At 40.3% G+C, this 17,401-nt stretch overlaps 1 protein-coding gene across 2 annotated transcripts in view; it reads left to right on the forward strand.

Moving 5' to 3' along the window:
- The window catches only part of SLC4A5 (solute carrier family 4 member 5), a 765,106-nt gene that overhangs the window by 251,613 nt on the left and 496,092 nt on the right, over positions 1-17,401 (forward strand). For both annotated transcript variants that reach the window (XM_044083082.1, XM_044083081.1), the window contains exon 3: positions 2,904-3,064. In XM_044083082.1, coding sequence (XP_043939017.1) covers positions 2,904-3,064 — 161 coding nt within the window. The remainder of the gene's footprint in view (positions 1-2,903; positions 3,065-17,401) is intronic.

Consider the following 17,401-nt stretch of genomic DNA (forward strand, 5'->3'; position numbering starts at 1 on the left):
GCATTCAGTTGAATCTGTCACTGTAACTCCTTTTTCTCCAGCAATGAATTCTTACCACCTTGTGAGGATGTTCAGTCTTGCCCAAAATATGAAATATAAACTTTAAGAAATTCCTAAATGTCTGGATGTGTTTGAAAAGTGCATATTGGTTGTGATTTTTTTTGTCATTTTGCCAAGATAGAATGCCTGTCAGGTTTGTGCAAGAGTTGACGTAAACTACCTGGGCAAGGTTGCAACACTAAATTCTGTGGAAAAGTAGGTTAGTATGTTAGAGGGGCATACAAACCTTGCACATTTGAGAGAGTACCAACAGGTAGCAGTCCAGCCGCTGAAAGTACCATAACCTTTGTTTTCTTTAGTCTTGGTGGGCTGGGTAATCTCCATTTAATGTTTGAATGACTTAGATTTCACATATACAAAACTAGGAGCCTCAACTAGTATAGAGCTGATAGCTCTGTGACCTAATATAATCCACCAATTATGCTTAATGATATTTTTGTCTCTGAGTCAGTACTGTAGGTTATGAAGATGCTGTTCCTATAATGTGAAGTACTTTATTGTCCTACTAGACCCAGAAGTTTTTCATATAATGTTCCGTCAAAAAGTATCAGATGATCTTTATTTCCATGTGGTTTTAGGTGTTTTATGGGGTCCAGGGTGCTGAGTACCTCATTCATTTTATGCCATCTATTGATGAAGACTTTAAAGTCACCAGTATTTGTCAGGAATTTTAAAGGCTCAGCTTTGTTACCCTCAGACCTTGAGACTTTCATTACATTTTTTTTATATTTTTATTCAAGTAATAAGGATGCAGGCTGCTGGCCTGCAAGTATTGATTTACTGTTTATTCTTATTGGCTTACAGTACAGGTCTGTAAGTAAGAACACATCTTCATTTTGTCTTAGTCATGTCCAGAAATGGGAATTTATATGATGCATGTGTGGGAGCTAAATTTCAAGCAATCTGTTGTTCCTTGCCTATAGTTAGTGAATTCAACAAGTTGTTCTCTGTTTTCATTCCATGCAATGAAAATATCATCAATAAAGTGCTAGTAACAGATCAGGTGCTATTTGAACCTTGAGGTATAGATCTCTCTGTCCTCTAAGTAGCAAGTGCAATCTTGGCCAGGCTGGGGACCACGACTGTCTTCATGACAATTCCTATTGTTACCTTGCAAAATGTACCAAAAACGTGGAGGTAATTGCTATTGAGCACCATGTCTAGAATCCCTCTGATAACTCTTATCATGTTGGGGTCAGTGTCTCTCAATCTCTTATTTACCAGTTTTGACACCTGAAGGTAGAAGTGTTCGGAACTACAGGGGAAAGTGCTTCAACTTCTGCTTTCACAATTAAAATGTCTTCTTTCATCCTAATGTATTTTTTCCCCTTTTCCAGCTTGCTTTTAGAATATCTGACCTAGTTCACTGTGCTATCCTACAGAAAGTGTAGAAAATGCTAGCTTGTTAAAAAAAACATTTATACAGACAAAAAAGCTGAGCTAAGGACTGCAGCAGACACTTGCACACCACACAAGAGATAAGAAAACAGGAAAAGATTCCCTGTCAAGCCTTTAATCATATCTAGGTCCACACTACTCTACCTGAAGTGAGCTCCAGGGTCTGCCTGCCTGAACTGGATTGGGAATGTTAGTAATCGTTCCTGGTGAATGGAAGAATAGTTCAGTCTTTCCTTGCTGTTCTTTGGGTGATTCCTGACTGATTAGTCTCACGACTGGTAGATTCATCTCTCATCAGGAACTTTCATGTTATAAATAAGTTCAGATAAGCTATGAAGATCAGTGCTGCATTACTAGCAACCTATAATACAATGGTGACCTCTCCTGTACTAGCAATCATTTGATAAACTAACAGTCTTTTTTTTTTTTTTTTTTTTTTAAAAAAAGGGTATTTTGCATTTATTATACAAATTTCCTTTAAAGAATATGGGTCAGAAATATAAGTATCCTAAATTATGAGCATTTACTATATTAAAACTTCAGCTGTAAATGTGTGTGCAGTTCTATACATTCTCACCCCAAATTCAGTGTTTCTTCCTAATACCTTATGAATTTATCATACTTTATTTTGTAGACACTTGCTGCACAAGAAGTGCTTTCCTCCCAGCTATACATACTGTGCAGTGAAACATTTGTCATTGATGAATGTTTACCTTATGTCATGATGTTTCTGACTAATTATAAAATAAGCAACTTCATGAGCCATTCAGAAATGCTGTTTGATACCTGGCATTGATAAATGCTTGTTTTATTATAGACCATGTAGTACTCCTTTTAATAGTAGACAGTTTTATTTGCATTTAAGAGATATGTTTCAAGACAGACTTGGGGCATTTAGCAGTGATACCTCAGAAAGTGGAAATTCAAGCGATGCGCACGAAAGGTATTTTGAAGTAATGTTTTAAAAGAAGCATCTGCAGCGGTTTCTTTTACAAATGAACACATTTTGTGATTTGTCAGACGATTTTTTTTCACCATAGTCAGCAACTAGTCATGAAGTGCATATCTAGATAAGGGAAGCAATTTATTTACCCTGATTAATTTACTCTGATTGGAACAGGACAGGGCAGAACAGAACAGTGATATATAGCCACTAGAACACAAAAGACAAAAAAAAAAAAAAAAAACAAGAAGTCTGAAATATAAAAACTACTAGCCTCCAAAATGTAAGGTCATATCTGAGCTCTAACCCTGTTCTCTTGATACTATAGTAAACATTACATAATGTCAGTAGTCCTAGACATTACACATCTTTAAAATAATCTCTAGGTTCACACAATCATAAAGTACAAAAATATATTCACTGGTTAAGTCTTTTCTATTATATTGATTTGCTTTGCTGTTTAATATTGTATTACATATACTTTATTTCTCTGCCATTCTAGGTGGATTAGATTTGAAGAAAAAGTGGAAGAAGGTGGAGAGCGATGGAGTAAACCCCATGTGTCAACCCTATCATTACACAGCCTGTTCGAGCTGCGCACATGTCTACAGTCTGGAACTGTACTGTTAGACTTGGACGGTTATTCATTACCTCAAATCATAGGTACAGCTGATATATTATTTCATGTATGTTATTATACCAGTACTGCATGGCACTCACACCACCTCAGGTTACTGCTGAGCAGTATACTCAGTCACACAAGGTGGACAATTGTCTGCCCATTGCACTAGTAATATGGGGAAGTCAAGGGGCCTACTCATTAATCATGGGAAGGGGGCTGGGAGTTTTGTGGTATCTACTAGACCCCCCCTAGTAGTGAAATGGAGTCCATATTAAGAAGACAGGAGCTACAAGAGGTGTCCAGCAGATGGCTGCAACAGGGCAAGTGAATGGAAGATGAATAGTTACGCATAGACATAATTATATATTCTACAACAGGAGAGGGGACTGTGGGTAGGGCAAAAAGGAACAAGAAAAGCACTCTCAGCCCTGCATTATAACAGCCTAGACCACATAAACTGCCCTTGAGCATGTAAAAGGGAAATAATTAGGCAAGTGGCAGAAACTTGGTAGGGGGTCTTAATCACCTTAGATAAGTGTAGCATGCAAAACACACAAAAATAAAACTAATAATAATAAATGGATCATTCAGAGTGAATATAATTCATAAAACAAGATATGGCGGATTTTCCCTTTTTTTTAGTTCAGATAAAATTTTATGGAATTATGTCATTGTGTAGTTAAGTAGTTAAGGTATTAGCTGAAAAGCTCATAACTTAAGTTTAAATCATATCAGCTACTTCAGGTGCATGGTATCTTACGACATTAAGGACATTAGGAATCCTACTCGAATACCTAAAGATCGATCTGGTAATATCAAAATCCAAAAACCGCAAAAGGCCAGTTTCATGCAAGGAAAGAATTCCCTTGGCCATATGGAAAAAAAAAAACACTTTTAAACCCAAATCAAAATGGGGGGCTGTGCCCCCCCCCCCAACTATACGAACTCCGAGATTGCTCTACATTGGACAAAAGGGCATAATCCACATAACGGTGGACATAACTGTTAGTGTTTTTTGGATTTCGATATTACCAGATTGATCTTTAGGTATTCAAGTAACTTTTACTGTATTTGGTTTCTTCCTGCTTTATTACTTTATTTTGCTTTTGCTGCTTGTTCTTAAAAGTACTTAATTGCATTTATTCTGCTGCATTTATTACTGCTTGTTAATAGCCTGATTAAATTGTAACTGTTATTCTAAGCCTTTGGTTGAAGCACTTGGGCTTTAGACCAGCTGTTTTACATTAAGAAGGTCTGTGGTCTGCACTGTTGTGGCAGGACTGGTAGCTTACATCCTTCTAAGTTGGGAGTTGCTGATTGAAGGCTTAGTGTCTGTTATTCTAAAAGTGTATTAGTTCTGGTTTAAGAAGGTGTGGTCTAAACTCTTGTGGGTTGAGAGGGTAGATTCTGCCCTTTTGAGCTGGGAGTTTCTGGTTAAAGGCTTATTTGAACTGTTTCTTTCTGAAATTGGTACGCCTTGTTTGCTGTAGCATAGACTAAATTCAGATCTGCCGAATCTAGCTTTGTTTGTATAACTTGAGCACTAATCCAGACCATTTTTTTGGAGAAGGTTCCCCTGCACCCTAGTGGCAGGAGGGTGCAGTTAGAACTTGTCTGAGCGAAGATGGCTGGAACGGGGCTCAGTTTTTAGCTTTTTATTGGTTAATTGGTTTAAATCAGTTTGCTCATTTGCTACTGTTATATTAAAAAAAAATGCACTTTATGCATCACTGCTTAGCTAGGGTTAAACTATTCCCAGCGCCATAAAGTCTGCTCTTCAAATTTTCACTTATAACTAGCCAGTTTTTTAGTTTTAGCACTCAAATCTGTTTCTTTGAGCTCAGCACATGTTCAGGACTCGTTGTAAGCACTAAATAAGCTACAAATTACTACAGCAGTCAACTTTCCTCACTTGTCTAGAGGAAAACAGTTTTTAGTACTTAATAAATAAGCACCTATCCAGGCATTTCTAAGGGTCAGCTCCCGGTGTTCTCTCCTGTCTACCTGATGAATCTGGGCATCTTGGGGGCAATGCAGCAATCACTTCATGTACACAGACAACCCTCTCCTCCTACCACCCAATGCTACAACCTGTGAGAGATGCACTTATATAGCCAAACTGGAAACAAAGCTCTCTTCACCCAAGACTGGACTAGACAGTCAAGAGGAGAAGGAAAACACTTGCACCACACCACACTCATCACATAGTTCCTCAAAGCCTACACCACCAAAACACACACATAGAAACATAAAACACACACCTACATTCGTGGATGCTCTCAATAAAAATGTGCTCAAGCAACAGAGACCTCCAAAGCAGAAACACAAGCAACCTCCACCCCCAACACAGCCCAAATACCACATAGTCCACAAACTCAGTGTACCACTCAACCACAGCCCATAAGGCATAACAACGTACCCAACACTCTAGTCATAGGTGACTCTATAGTCAGGCACACTGATTTTCCACTCACCAGGCTAAACAAGGAGAAATTTACTGTCAGCTGCCTGTCAGGTGCGAGGATCCACCACATAATGCATGCACTCAGGTCACTCCACAACAAGTACAAATGTGACTCTGTCGTTGTCCATGTTGGTGTGAATGACTTGAGATGTACCTCCCTGAACTACATGAAAAGAGACATGGAGGAGCTCTCCGATCTTGTAGCCCAGGCAGGTATGACCCTAGCCCTAAGTAGCATCCTGCCATCATCCAGAATACCACAGTACAAGGACAAAATGATTGACTTCAACAATTGGCTATGCTTCTGTTGTTATTCTAAGGGGATCCAGTATCTGTCTGCCTGGGATGACATGATCTACAGATAATGATGCTTTGCCAGAGTTGGCCTGTACCTGTTACCCTTTGGATTCTGGATACTGGCTAAGGATCTTGCCACCCCTATAGTGCCTTTTTTAGGCAAGGTTCAAATGACAAATTCACCAAAGTAACTGGTACAAGCAAGCAAGCAAAATCTGAGGGTAATGCTACTCAATTCTAGAAGTCTAAATTTCAAAATGCATTCGCTCGAGGCACTCCTTAAAATGGAGAACATCGACATCGGTGCAGTGACAGAGACCTGGTTCAATGCTACAGAGAGCACCCCTGCATTACCAGGCTATAATTCATAACGCACCTTTCGGCCACTTAACCTGGACAGAAACACTAAAGGAGGAGGAGTGTCCATATTCATAAAGGATATCCACACCTCCAGGCTAGTTGCTAAGCATAATGCATCCGAGATTATCCAAGTGCAACTAACTCTGGGCAAGACCACAATCCAAATTGTAACTTGCTACAGATCCCCCAGCATGCCCCAGGATTCCCACTCCTCCATTTCTTGATGCACTTTAGGGTACAACCCAACACCCTAAAGATGGTCGATTTCAACTACCCCACCATGAACTGGGAAAACTACTCATGTACCAACTCTTTTGCTCAATGTTTTCTGGAATTCATGAAGTCCAATGCTTTGGATCAACTTATCCACACCACCACTAGGGGTGGCAGTATCCTAGACCTGGTCATTACCAACATGGGCGACCAGTGTTCTACACCAGACGTCAATTTCTCATTGGTCAGATCCGACCACAAGCTAATCACCCTAGACGTACACATCCCGCCCCCACCCCCCATTAGGGAAACCACCATAAAAAATTTCTCCAAAGCCAGCTTCATGCTTCTTAAAACAGAAGTGGAAAACTTCATGACACCCATGCAGACAGACAATAGAGGTACAACTGCTGAATCCTACACAAATGCACTTTAAAAGCACTTACACGAGTGCATGGATCTTGCTATCAATAACAGACCCAAGATGCTATCTTCCAAAAAAAGGAAGCCAATCTGGTGGCCCCCTGCCATAAACAAACTCTACAACAGAAGAAAGAAACTGTTGCAAAATAGAGTAAAATCTCACGATTGGAGGAACTCCCTGGTCAGCCTCAGAAAGAAGCTGAGATCCCTCATAAAATTCTCCAAAGCTAGTTACAAAAACAAAATTGCCACTGATTCTAAAGACAACCACAAAGCATTCTATAGCTATGTCAAGAATCTCAATGGCAACACTCAGAGCTGCTCTGACTTACAGCACAATGGCACTAAATATACAGAACCACCAACTGATATTGCCAACATCCTGGCAGACAGGGTTTGTGCTAACTTTACCCTCCTCTCACCCGCTAAAGGGCCCATCTCTATACTGGAAGAATGCAAAGTTCCTGTAATCACTGCTGCACAGGTAAAAAACACACTCTCCAAAGCCAAGAACACAGCATTCATGGGACCTGACAACATCCCCGGCTGCGTTCTACACGAACTACAGAATGAACTGGCACCCCCGTCAAAGCACCATGTTCAGTCATAGCATCACCTCAGGCTTTGTGCCCACTGAATGGTACACAGTGATGGTTATCCCACTCCACAAAGGGGGAGCCTAATGAGTCTGGTCTGCAAGGCCATGGAACGTATCATCATGGAACTTATAGAAAAAGACATTGGTAATCTCCAAACTCTGGATCCCACCCAGTTCGGGTTTGTAAAAGGCAGATCATGTCTCCTAAACTTGACAGACTTCTTTGAAGCAGTCACCAAAGCCATAGATGAGGGTAAGGTGGTTCACACAGTCTATCTAGATCTTGCCAAGGCTTTTGACACCATCCCCCACTCTGGAATTATAGATAAACTCACTAAACTAGGTATAAATCCCTATGTCACAACATGGGTTAACAACTAGCTCACTGACAGAACCCACACTGTGAAAGTAGCAGACTCCAAATCCGACTTCAGACCAGTGAAAAGTGGAATACCACAGTGTTCAGTTCTGGGTCCTCTCCTGTTTGGTATCTACTTTTCTGAAGTACAGGCTAACACAGAAGGTCTTTGACTAATGAAGTTCACAGATGACTGCAAACTAGGAGCCATAATCAAAACTCCTAACAATGTGGACATCCTACAAAAGGGCCTCACTGAGACAGATGCTTGGTGTCAAAGCCATGGCCTCAAGCTCAATGCCAGAAAGTGCATTGTCATCCCCTTTGGTAAAAACTCTGTACCCATGAGCTACCACATAGGTGGTAGTCTACTTAATACTGAAAGTGTGGTAAGAGACCTTGGGACACAGGTGGACAGTAGTCTCTCCTTTGATAATCACATCACCACAGTAGTCAGGAAATCCTTCTACGTGGCACACCTCATCACTAAAAGTTTTTCATCCAGGAAAAAAGAGGTCATTGTTCACCTCTACGCGTCACTCATTAAACCCATTATAGAGTACAACGTACCTCACAAGACATCTACAACAACTGGAAAGGCTGCAGAAATACTTCACAAATACTTCACAAAGAGGATTATCAGCCTCCAACAGATGCCCTTCGCAGACCGTCTAAAAAAACTCCAGTTTTACTCCGTTGCATATCGCCTACTCAGAGGCAATCTCTGCCTAACATGCAAAGCTATGTCAAACCCAGAGCTGTTGGACATGCTCCACTTAAAGAAATCCCAATCCCTCCGAGCTACATGCTCTAAGGTCCTAAACCTTGTCACCACAATAAACAGAACATACTGGAGGGACAGATTCCTGTCCCAGAGACTTTCCATACTCTGGAACAAACTACTTATCTATATCAAACAAAGTTCCTTCTTCAAGAAAAATCTTGATTGGATGGGAAATAGGAAATTAAGCCCGGGAATCATCTCTGTGACTCTGCCTGACAGGGGCTTAGGAAAATAATTTTCTTGGGTGACGAAAGCCAGGGTACCTTTCTGGCTAAGCTTATATAGGCCCTAGGGCCAATAGCCTAGTACCTACCTATGAACGGCCAAGGGAATTCTTTCCCTGCGTGAAATCAGCCATTCGCGGTTTTTGGATTTTGATATTACCAGATTGATCTTTAGGTATTCGAGTAACTAAAGTTTCGATTTGCTAATAGACCCAAAAACCTCTGTAAGCACAATGGCCATACCTGGTCAATGGGTCTGGTGTACCCCTAAAATATCCAGATGCACTCATCTCTCCTAGGGAGGTTCTTTTTTACTGTCCAGATAGTCAACAATTTAGCAATACTTGTACCACTGCTCACTTAGTAAAGGGCTTGTAAGGACAAATCACATGCCATTCTTTGCACTGATATGCTATTTTTAAATAAAAATATAGCCCCATAAGGAGGATCTACCCATGGCACTGCACATCCAAGGATTAGACGAATAGGCAAGGGAGCCCGCAGGATTTTTTGCAGGGGGGGGTGCAAACACAGAGCCCCCCCCCCACGCAGCTATTACTGGGTCCCATTACTTGACTATTTCTCCCCAGCTGCCAGAAGCACTGTTCAAAATTCTCAGTGTGCATACTGTTTTATGCTTTACTTCTACAATGATTACAGATATCTAGATTTAATTAGGAATCCGTGATGCATTTTTTTTACATACCCCATGTACATTGCAACTAACTCAAGGGAACTTTCTGATCAAGAAGGCTTGGCTGTTCAGTTCTCTATACTGGAATAATTTCTCATTCATTGCTAATAATCATTTTATTTACTTGGGTAATAACAGAGTTTTCCTTTTTACTTTTTACCTACCATAAAGACAAGATATTTGTTTTATCTCAAAATACTTCCTCGTTTTATTTGTTTATAAGTGACTTAAAAACAACTACCAGGGAATAGCGTTCATTTGCCAGTATTTTTTATGTAGGACACTAAATTGAGTCTCATGAGCCTGTTCAGATTATACAGATTTAAACAGATTAGTTTATAACACTCGTGTTCTTTGGCTTCCAAGATTAGCTCTCAGTAACACAAGTTGCTGTTTAAATAAAAGCTGGCATTCTGTGCTCTGAATGCACAGCACATTATAGCTGTATTTAACTTAAACTGTGTGCAGTCACTAAATTATGTATATCTTTTAATTAATGCTTAATCAAGCATTTCTTCATAATCCCAACATCGGCACAGTTGCAAGTCATCACTTCATCTTTTTAAAGATAATTCCAATAGCCCTAATATATGCACATTATTAATTCTTTTTTCAATATTAGTTTTACTGAGTGGGTGAGGGAAATTCTGGGTGTTTTCTGCTTTTGTGTTATTGACCCTTAGTTATATGAAACTGGGTCTATTATCAGTGGTGTGAACAACTTAATTATATGCTTAACTAAAAGCTTTAGACCTTTTTTTCTTGACACAGACATTACAGTATCCCTTCCTGACTGTTACTGAGATAAACAAGAGTAGCCATGCATAAGAAGTGTATATATTTATATATATGATTATACATATGATTATAATACATACAGGTCATATTAATTATAATATAAAATAATTTAATTATATCCCTTCTATAATACAGCATCACTTGTTAGAGTGTGTTTTAAAATTATAGTTGTGAATGTTTTTCTAGCAAGCAATAAAAAAAACATATGAACCAATAATGACAAACTGCCCAATTCAGAATATTTCAACCATAAAAGGCCACTCATTACAGTCCACCAATATCAGTCAATACACACAATCTCTGCCGAAGTAAAAGTCATCTGAATAATTCCACATTAAAGAGATCTGAAACTAATGAAGAGGTTGTTGCTAGAAAACAACTTTATATTTCAGTGTTTCATCTACAAATTCAGTGCCTGCTGCCCTTAAAGAATAAATTGTCCATGCTACGTTAAAAAAATGTTAAGCTAATATACTGCAATAGGGGAAGGGTGGCAAGCTGAAAAACAGGTTCATAGTTACTTGGCATTTCCTCCAAAGGAGGACATACTCAGGACTGCAGCACCCCATCCCCTTAAAATACAAATCTACCTGCTGTGGAAGTAGAACCCATAGCCTTCTACATCAAGATGCAAGTATGCTACCTGCTGTGCTACTAGCACTGCTTTAAAATTCTATATGACAATAGTCAGTGGCGAATCCAGGAATTTACAAAGGGGGGGCGCAGTCTGGTTAGTTGAGTACCAGGCTGGGGGTGGGAAATTTGGACACTGGGCTTGGTGGTTGTGGAAAGATCACCTTAAGAAACTCTGACATCATGTGTGAAAGACCACAATATACACTCAGTTACACATGATGTTGCTGTGGATTTGGTTCATAGGCGTTTCCTAGGCTGATGGCCACAAGGGCATTTTTAAGCCTAGCCATGCATCCCAAATCTCTAACAAGTTAAAACACTCTTGATAAGTGTAAGCATGACCCTGGGAGATGAACCATTTACAGGTTACGTGTGTCCATTTAAGACACAGGTGCCAAATCAGGGATGCATTTCCGTTTTCCCATCCAATTGTCCAAGGTGCACTTGAATTGGGTTAGGGAGGAACTCTGCTTCACATAAATGGGGAGCCTGTTCCACAGATTGGGTAGTCTCTGGGATACATATCTATCTCTCCAGCAGGTCCGATTTATATCACAGGCAAGGTTTAAGTCTTTAGAATGGGTAATTCTGGTGCTGTTTGTTTTGTGGATATGTAGGAGATCCATCAGAGTGGGGTCTTACAATGCCCTGTATGCTAGGCATAGATCTCCCCTCAAAAGCCTGTAGGAACAGAATACAGGGATAGGGCCTTCAGGTGGTCTGCAAAAAATGTTTTAATTACACCCTGTATTCTTTTAGTGAGGAACCTCTGTGGATGTTCTAATTGTTGGATATGCCTGGTTAGGTACATACCAAAGGGGTCATTGTACTCAGTGATAGGTCTGATGAAAGCCGAATACAGTGGGACAATGACTTCCTTGGACTTAGTTGCCATACCTTTGTTTGTAAGTTGTGCAACATTGAATGATTTCCTCACCACTGTAAACACGTGATGATCAAAGGCTAGATTGCTATCTGTGTGTGTAGACACGTGATGATCAAAGGCTAGATTACTATGTGTGTGTGTGTCTCTAAGTCCCTAAATACTGGGTCAACTTGAAGGGGTGTGTTTTCAATATTATAGTTACTAGGGATGGATGATTTCCCAAAGGATTCTATTATGCATTTCTTGGCTTTTAGTTTTAGCCCATGGCTCTGACACCAGTTGTTTGTTTGTGTGAGCCCCTCCTGGAGAACATTTGTGTCAGTGTGAGATTCAGTGATGGCTCCTAATTTGCAATCATCTGGAAATTTAGTCAGCCACAGACCATTGACATTGGCCTTGACTTCTGAGAAGTAAATGCCAAAAAGGAGCAGTCCAAGGACTGATCCCTGAGGGACTCCACTTGTTACTGGCCTCTTTGTAGAGGTAGATTACCCAGTTCTAACTTCCTGGGTCCTGTCTGTGAGCCAGTTGAATATCCACCAGATGACATGTGGGATTGTACCTAACCTCTTGAGTTTGTCAACAATGCCCGAGAGGGTATTTTGCCAAATGCCTTGACCAGGTCAAGCTAGGCAGTGTGAATGATTTTGCCCTCATCCATTGCTTTGGTGACCTTCTTAAAGAAGTCCACTAGGTCAAGTAGGCATGATCTGGCCTTGACAGAACCAAACTGGGTTGGGTGTAGTGTCTGGAGGTTTACTATATCTCTATTGATCATCCCCATGATAATTCTTTACATGGCTTTACATATAAGACTAGTGAGACTTGTGGGTCTCTAGTTTCCCAGGTCTGTAGATGGCCCACCTCTGTGCAGAGGGATGACTGTTGCCTTTCTGAAGTACTAAGCCTGTTTGGAGGCTACAGTTAAACAGTAATTCCAGAGGCCCTGATAGGTTATGTTTCATGCTATTTCGAAGACATCCTGGAATATTGTCTGGGCCCATTGATGCAGTGTTCTTGGTCTTAGACAGCATTCAGGACGTGTTCCGTAGTGATAGTAGAGGGAGTTATATTTAATAATATTTCCTGAGGAAGGTTGAAGGGGAGAGAGGGATAAAGTTGGAGATGAATTTATCAGCCAGGAGGTTTGCTATATCTTCTGGCTCAGTATAGGTGGCTACATTCACAACGAGCTCTGCACACAATTGTGATTTGCCTTTGAGGTTGCGGACATAGCTAAAGAATGTTTTGTGGTTATACTTGGCCTGGGTGGACAAACATACCTCAACTTTGGCTTTGGTAGACTTTATTTGTCCTCTGAGTTGTTTGTTTAGTTTGACAAGAGTGCTTTTATCCTACTGGGTGCTGCACCTCTTAATCTTTGCCATGATTTTCTTCCTGCTGTTATACAGCCTATTGATTTTGTGATTCCACCAGGGTGGCTTGTGTTTTGAGTTAGTTCTGTACTTCTTCCTGGTAGGTACAGCTGCTTCTGTGCAGCTATTAACCTGCTTGTACAGGGTTTCCGTGAACAATTCTGTATAGGCAGAAGTGTTCTTAGGGTTTACGGGGGCTTGAAATCTTGCCAGGTTCTCACTTAATAACAGGAAGTTAGCCTTAGAATAGTTCCTGAATATTCCCGGTTGAGCTGGGGGTCCAGGTTTATTGTTACTTCAAAGGAGAGTATTTTGTAGTCTAACCTTACCAGAAAAGGCATTACAGTAGGGGGTGTGCAGCAGTTTCCCATATTAGCGAGGACCAGATCCAGTATGGTTGCACCCCTGGTTGGTGTATTGACTATCTGGTTCAGGGAGTTTGTGTTTACAAAATCCAGGAATCTCTGTGCATGTACGTTTGGTGTCATGTAGGATTCCCAGTTAATAGTGGGGTAATTACAGTCACCCATGAAAATGGTATTCGGTTGGATGGTTAGTGTTTCTAATAAGTTTAAATACATGGTATGGGTTTCTTGGGTCATGGAAGGGGACCTATAACTTGCAAGGAAGTGGTACTGGATTTTACCTATGGTGATGTGAACATGGAGCATCTCACATGCATTGTCCTGTTTGACCAGCCTTGAAGTATATTTATTTGGATGTAGATAGAGACACCTCAGCCTTTAGTCCCTGCCTGTCAAGTAGCTGGCCTAAATGTGTGGAAGACATAACCTTGCACTGTTGGTGTGCTCTCCGTGGCTTTAAACCATGTTTCAGTAGATTTTGTTCCATTCAGCTCCCCTGGACCCTCACATCATTGGCTGTAACTGCCTTTAAATAACTGACCTGTTGAATGTAATGTATTAGAACGAGAGCACTCATCCATCTACTTGCTTAACTGAATAAACTACTTGAAAGTCCAAGAAGGTGTCTCTATTCCTCCCACAGGGAGGGTATCAGATAAGGAGTCCCCCAGATCTGCTAGCTAAAGTGATTTTTATCTGGACTAATCCTTTGGTCTCTGTTTCTTGTAAGTCCTCTCTCCACTGGGTCACAGGTGGGATACCGGACCTGACTTGAGCTTTCTGGATTACCTCTAGTCTCAGATGTCATTTAGTCACATTAATATATTTGCCTGACATGCTGCTAATGTTTCCATGTCTCCAAGGACTCCAAGCTGTGGTGGGTCATATGTTAGTCTCAAACACATAATTAATGTACTTCTCTGCACACTTTTCTTAAAATAGCATATCCTCTTGTGTATCTTTATTTTCATTCATTCATTTCACGTTAACTAGAAAGTCCCTCTGAGCCAGAGGCCCTTAAGCAAAGGACTTTTGTAGTATAAGATTACACAGCAGAAGGCACACAGTTTCAGACCAAGTGATTATGTATATGGCAGTTACTAAAGAAAGCTGCATTGCTACATGGGTATGTGTAAATACAATAATTATCACTGAAGGACTAGTACAGAATTTGGAAGTTGGATTCCTTACACACACTGCAATTTTACTTTACTTGCTTTTTTATTTACTTCTACAATGATTACAGATATTGAAATAAAATAGCACAAACACTAATAGCCATTTGCAAACCAAACAACACAGTCTGACAGTGAAAACAGACTGCATGAGCAGAAAACGTATCTGCCCTTGAAACCCACATTCATTGCAATGGCATAAAACCACATTCAAAGAAAATGCAGTGGAGGATTAGGTTTACCTTTAAGCCATTTTCAAGCCAAAGGCTCCTTACACACATTTTTACAGCCATACATACATGTTTGTGTTCTTTGATTCACCGTCCTGATTGTAATAAAGTATATTCCTTGCATAATACAGCACACTTGTTAGAATGTGGTTTAAATCTGAAGTTTTGAACATTCTAGTAAGCAATGAAACAAAACATATGAACCAATAATGACAAAACTACCCATTTCAAAATTTTTCAACAATAAAAGGCCACTCAGACATCTGTCATCACAATCCACCAGTATCAGTTGATAAGTACAATCTCTGCAGAAGTAAAAGAAGAGGTTGCTACTGGCAAACAACTTTACACTTCAGTGCTTCATCTACAAATACAGTGCCTGTTGCCCTTGAAGAATTAATTGCCAATGTAACATTAAGAAAAAAAATTGGTAAGCTGGTAATATAATAATATAGGACTGACAAACCGACAAGTATGCATCTCATACAAAGGAGGACACACTCAGGAGTGCAGAACCCCTATCCCCCCTGAAAATGCACCAAATAATCAGCACTCCATCCACATGGTGTGGGAGTAGAATCTACAGCCTTCTGTACCAAAGGCAATCGCACTACTGACACTGCTTTCAAATTCTACAGCACAGTGACTGCCATTCGCTAAACAAAACAGTTAGTTGCATATTGAAAACAGACTTAACATGAGCAGCAGTAAATTTCTCTTTCCTTGAAATTCACAGTTCCATGAAAATGGAGTGAAATTCACTCATAATCCCTTAAAAATGCACTGAAACACACTCCCTGAAAATATATTGAAACTCAAACTCACAATTCTGTCAGCATTCTGGTAGTTAGTCTAGAGGATTCAGGCTCTTGTTTCCTGTAACCAAGTTATAGGGTCAAGCCTGATCAAGTTAACTGACTAATCTGCCCCTCCCCAACTAGGGCATTACAATACCATATCTCCATACCTCTCATCCTCTTAGTACAAGAAATCTGGACAAAGCCTAAAATAATGGAGATACAATGGCCCAAAAATAGGGATAGATTTTAAATATTTTTCATTTTAACTTAGAAAGTTGCTAGAATAACAGGATTTGTGTTAGCATGCATTTTTTGAAGGATATGAAGGCTGAAACTCATACATCATTATTTAGTGACTTCAGTCCTCTGTGAATTTCCAGAAAACCACAAATTTTATGAGGAATTAGCCAAAAATATGTGGCAAAAAATCTGGTCAGTTGGGAGGTATGTTAAAAACGGATACTGGCTATGGTTCTTGCCACCCCTATAGTGCCTTTTTTAGGCAAGGTTCAAATGACAAATTCACCACCATAACAGGAACAGGCAAGCAAAAACTGAGGGTAATGCTACTCAATGCTAGAAGTCTAAATCTCAAAATGCACTCACTCGAGACACTCCTTAAAATGGAGAACATCGATATTTGTGCAGTGACTGAGACCTGGTTCAAGGCTCCAGAGAGCACCCCTGCACTACCAGGCTATAACTCATACCACACTTTTCGGCCATGTAACCTGAACCGTAACACCAAAGGTGGAGGTGTGTCCATATTCATTAAGGATATCCACACCTCCAGGCTAGTTGCTCAGCATAATGCACCCGAGGTTATCCAAGTGCAACTAACTCTGGGCAAAACTGCAATCCAAATTATAGCTTGCTACAGATCCCCCACCATGCCCCAGGAATCCTACTCCTCTTTTCTTGATGTTCTGGAAAATATTAGGGTTCAACCAAACACCCTAATAATGGGTGATTTCAACTATCCCACCATTAACTGGGAAAACTACTCATGTACCAACTCCTTCGCTCAACGCTTTCTGGAATTCATAAATTCCAATGCCCTGGATCAACTTATCCACACCCCCACCAGGGACAACAATACCCTAGACCTAGTCATTACCAATATGAGTGACCAGTGTTCCACACCTGAAGTCAACTCCTCGTTGGTCCGATATGACCATAAGCTAATCACCCTAGATATCCACATCCCGCCCCGACCCCCCATTAAGAAAACCATGGTAAAGAATTTCTCCAAAGCCAACTTCATGCTTCTTAAGACAGAAGTGGTGAACTTCATGACACCCATGCAGATGGACAATACAGTTACGACTGCTGAATCCTACACAAATGCACTCTATAAGCACTTACACGAGTGCATGGATCTTGCTATCCCAAACAGAACCAAGACACTATCCTCCAAAAAAAGGAAGCCAATCTGGTGGTCCCCTGCCATAAACAAACTGTACAACAGAAGGAAGAAACTGTTGCAAAAGAGAGTGAAATCCCATGAGTGGAGGAGCTCCCTGGTTAGCCTCAGTAAAAAGCTGAGATCCCTTATAAGATCCTCCAAAGCTAGCTACGAAAACAAAATTGCCACTGATTCGAAGGACAACAACAAAGCATTCTACAGCACTGTCTGCACTATTTTAATAATATATTTTAAAAAAACTTCATTATTTTTGAATAATCAGTATATTAGA

The sequence above is a fragment of the Protopterus annectens genome, chromosome 9.part0 (genome assembly GCF_019279795.1).
Source record: "Protopterus annectens isolate FY-2018-M chromosome 9.part0, PAN1.0, whole genome shotgun sequence".
NCBI lineage: Eukaryota > Metazoa > Chordata > Ceratodontiformes > Protopteridae > Protopterus > Protopterus annectens.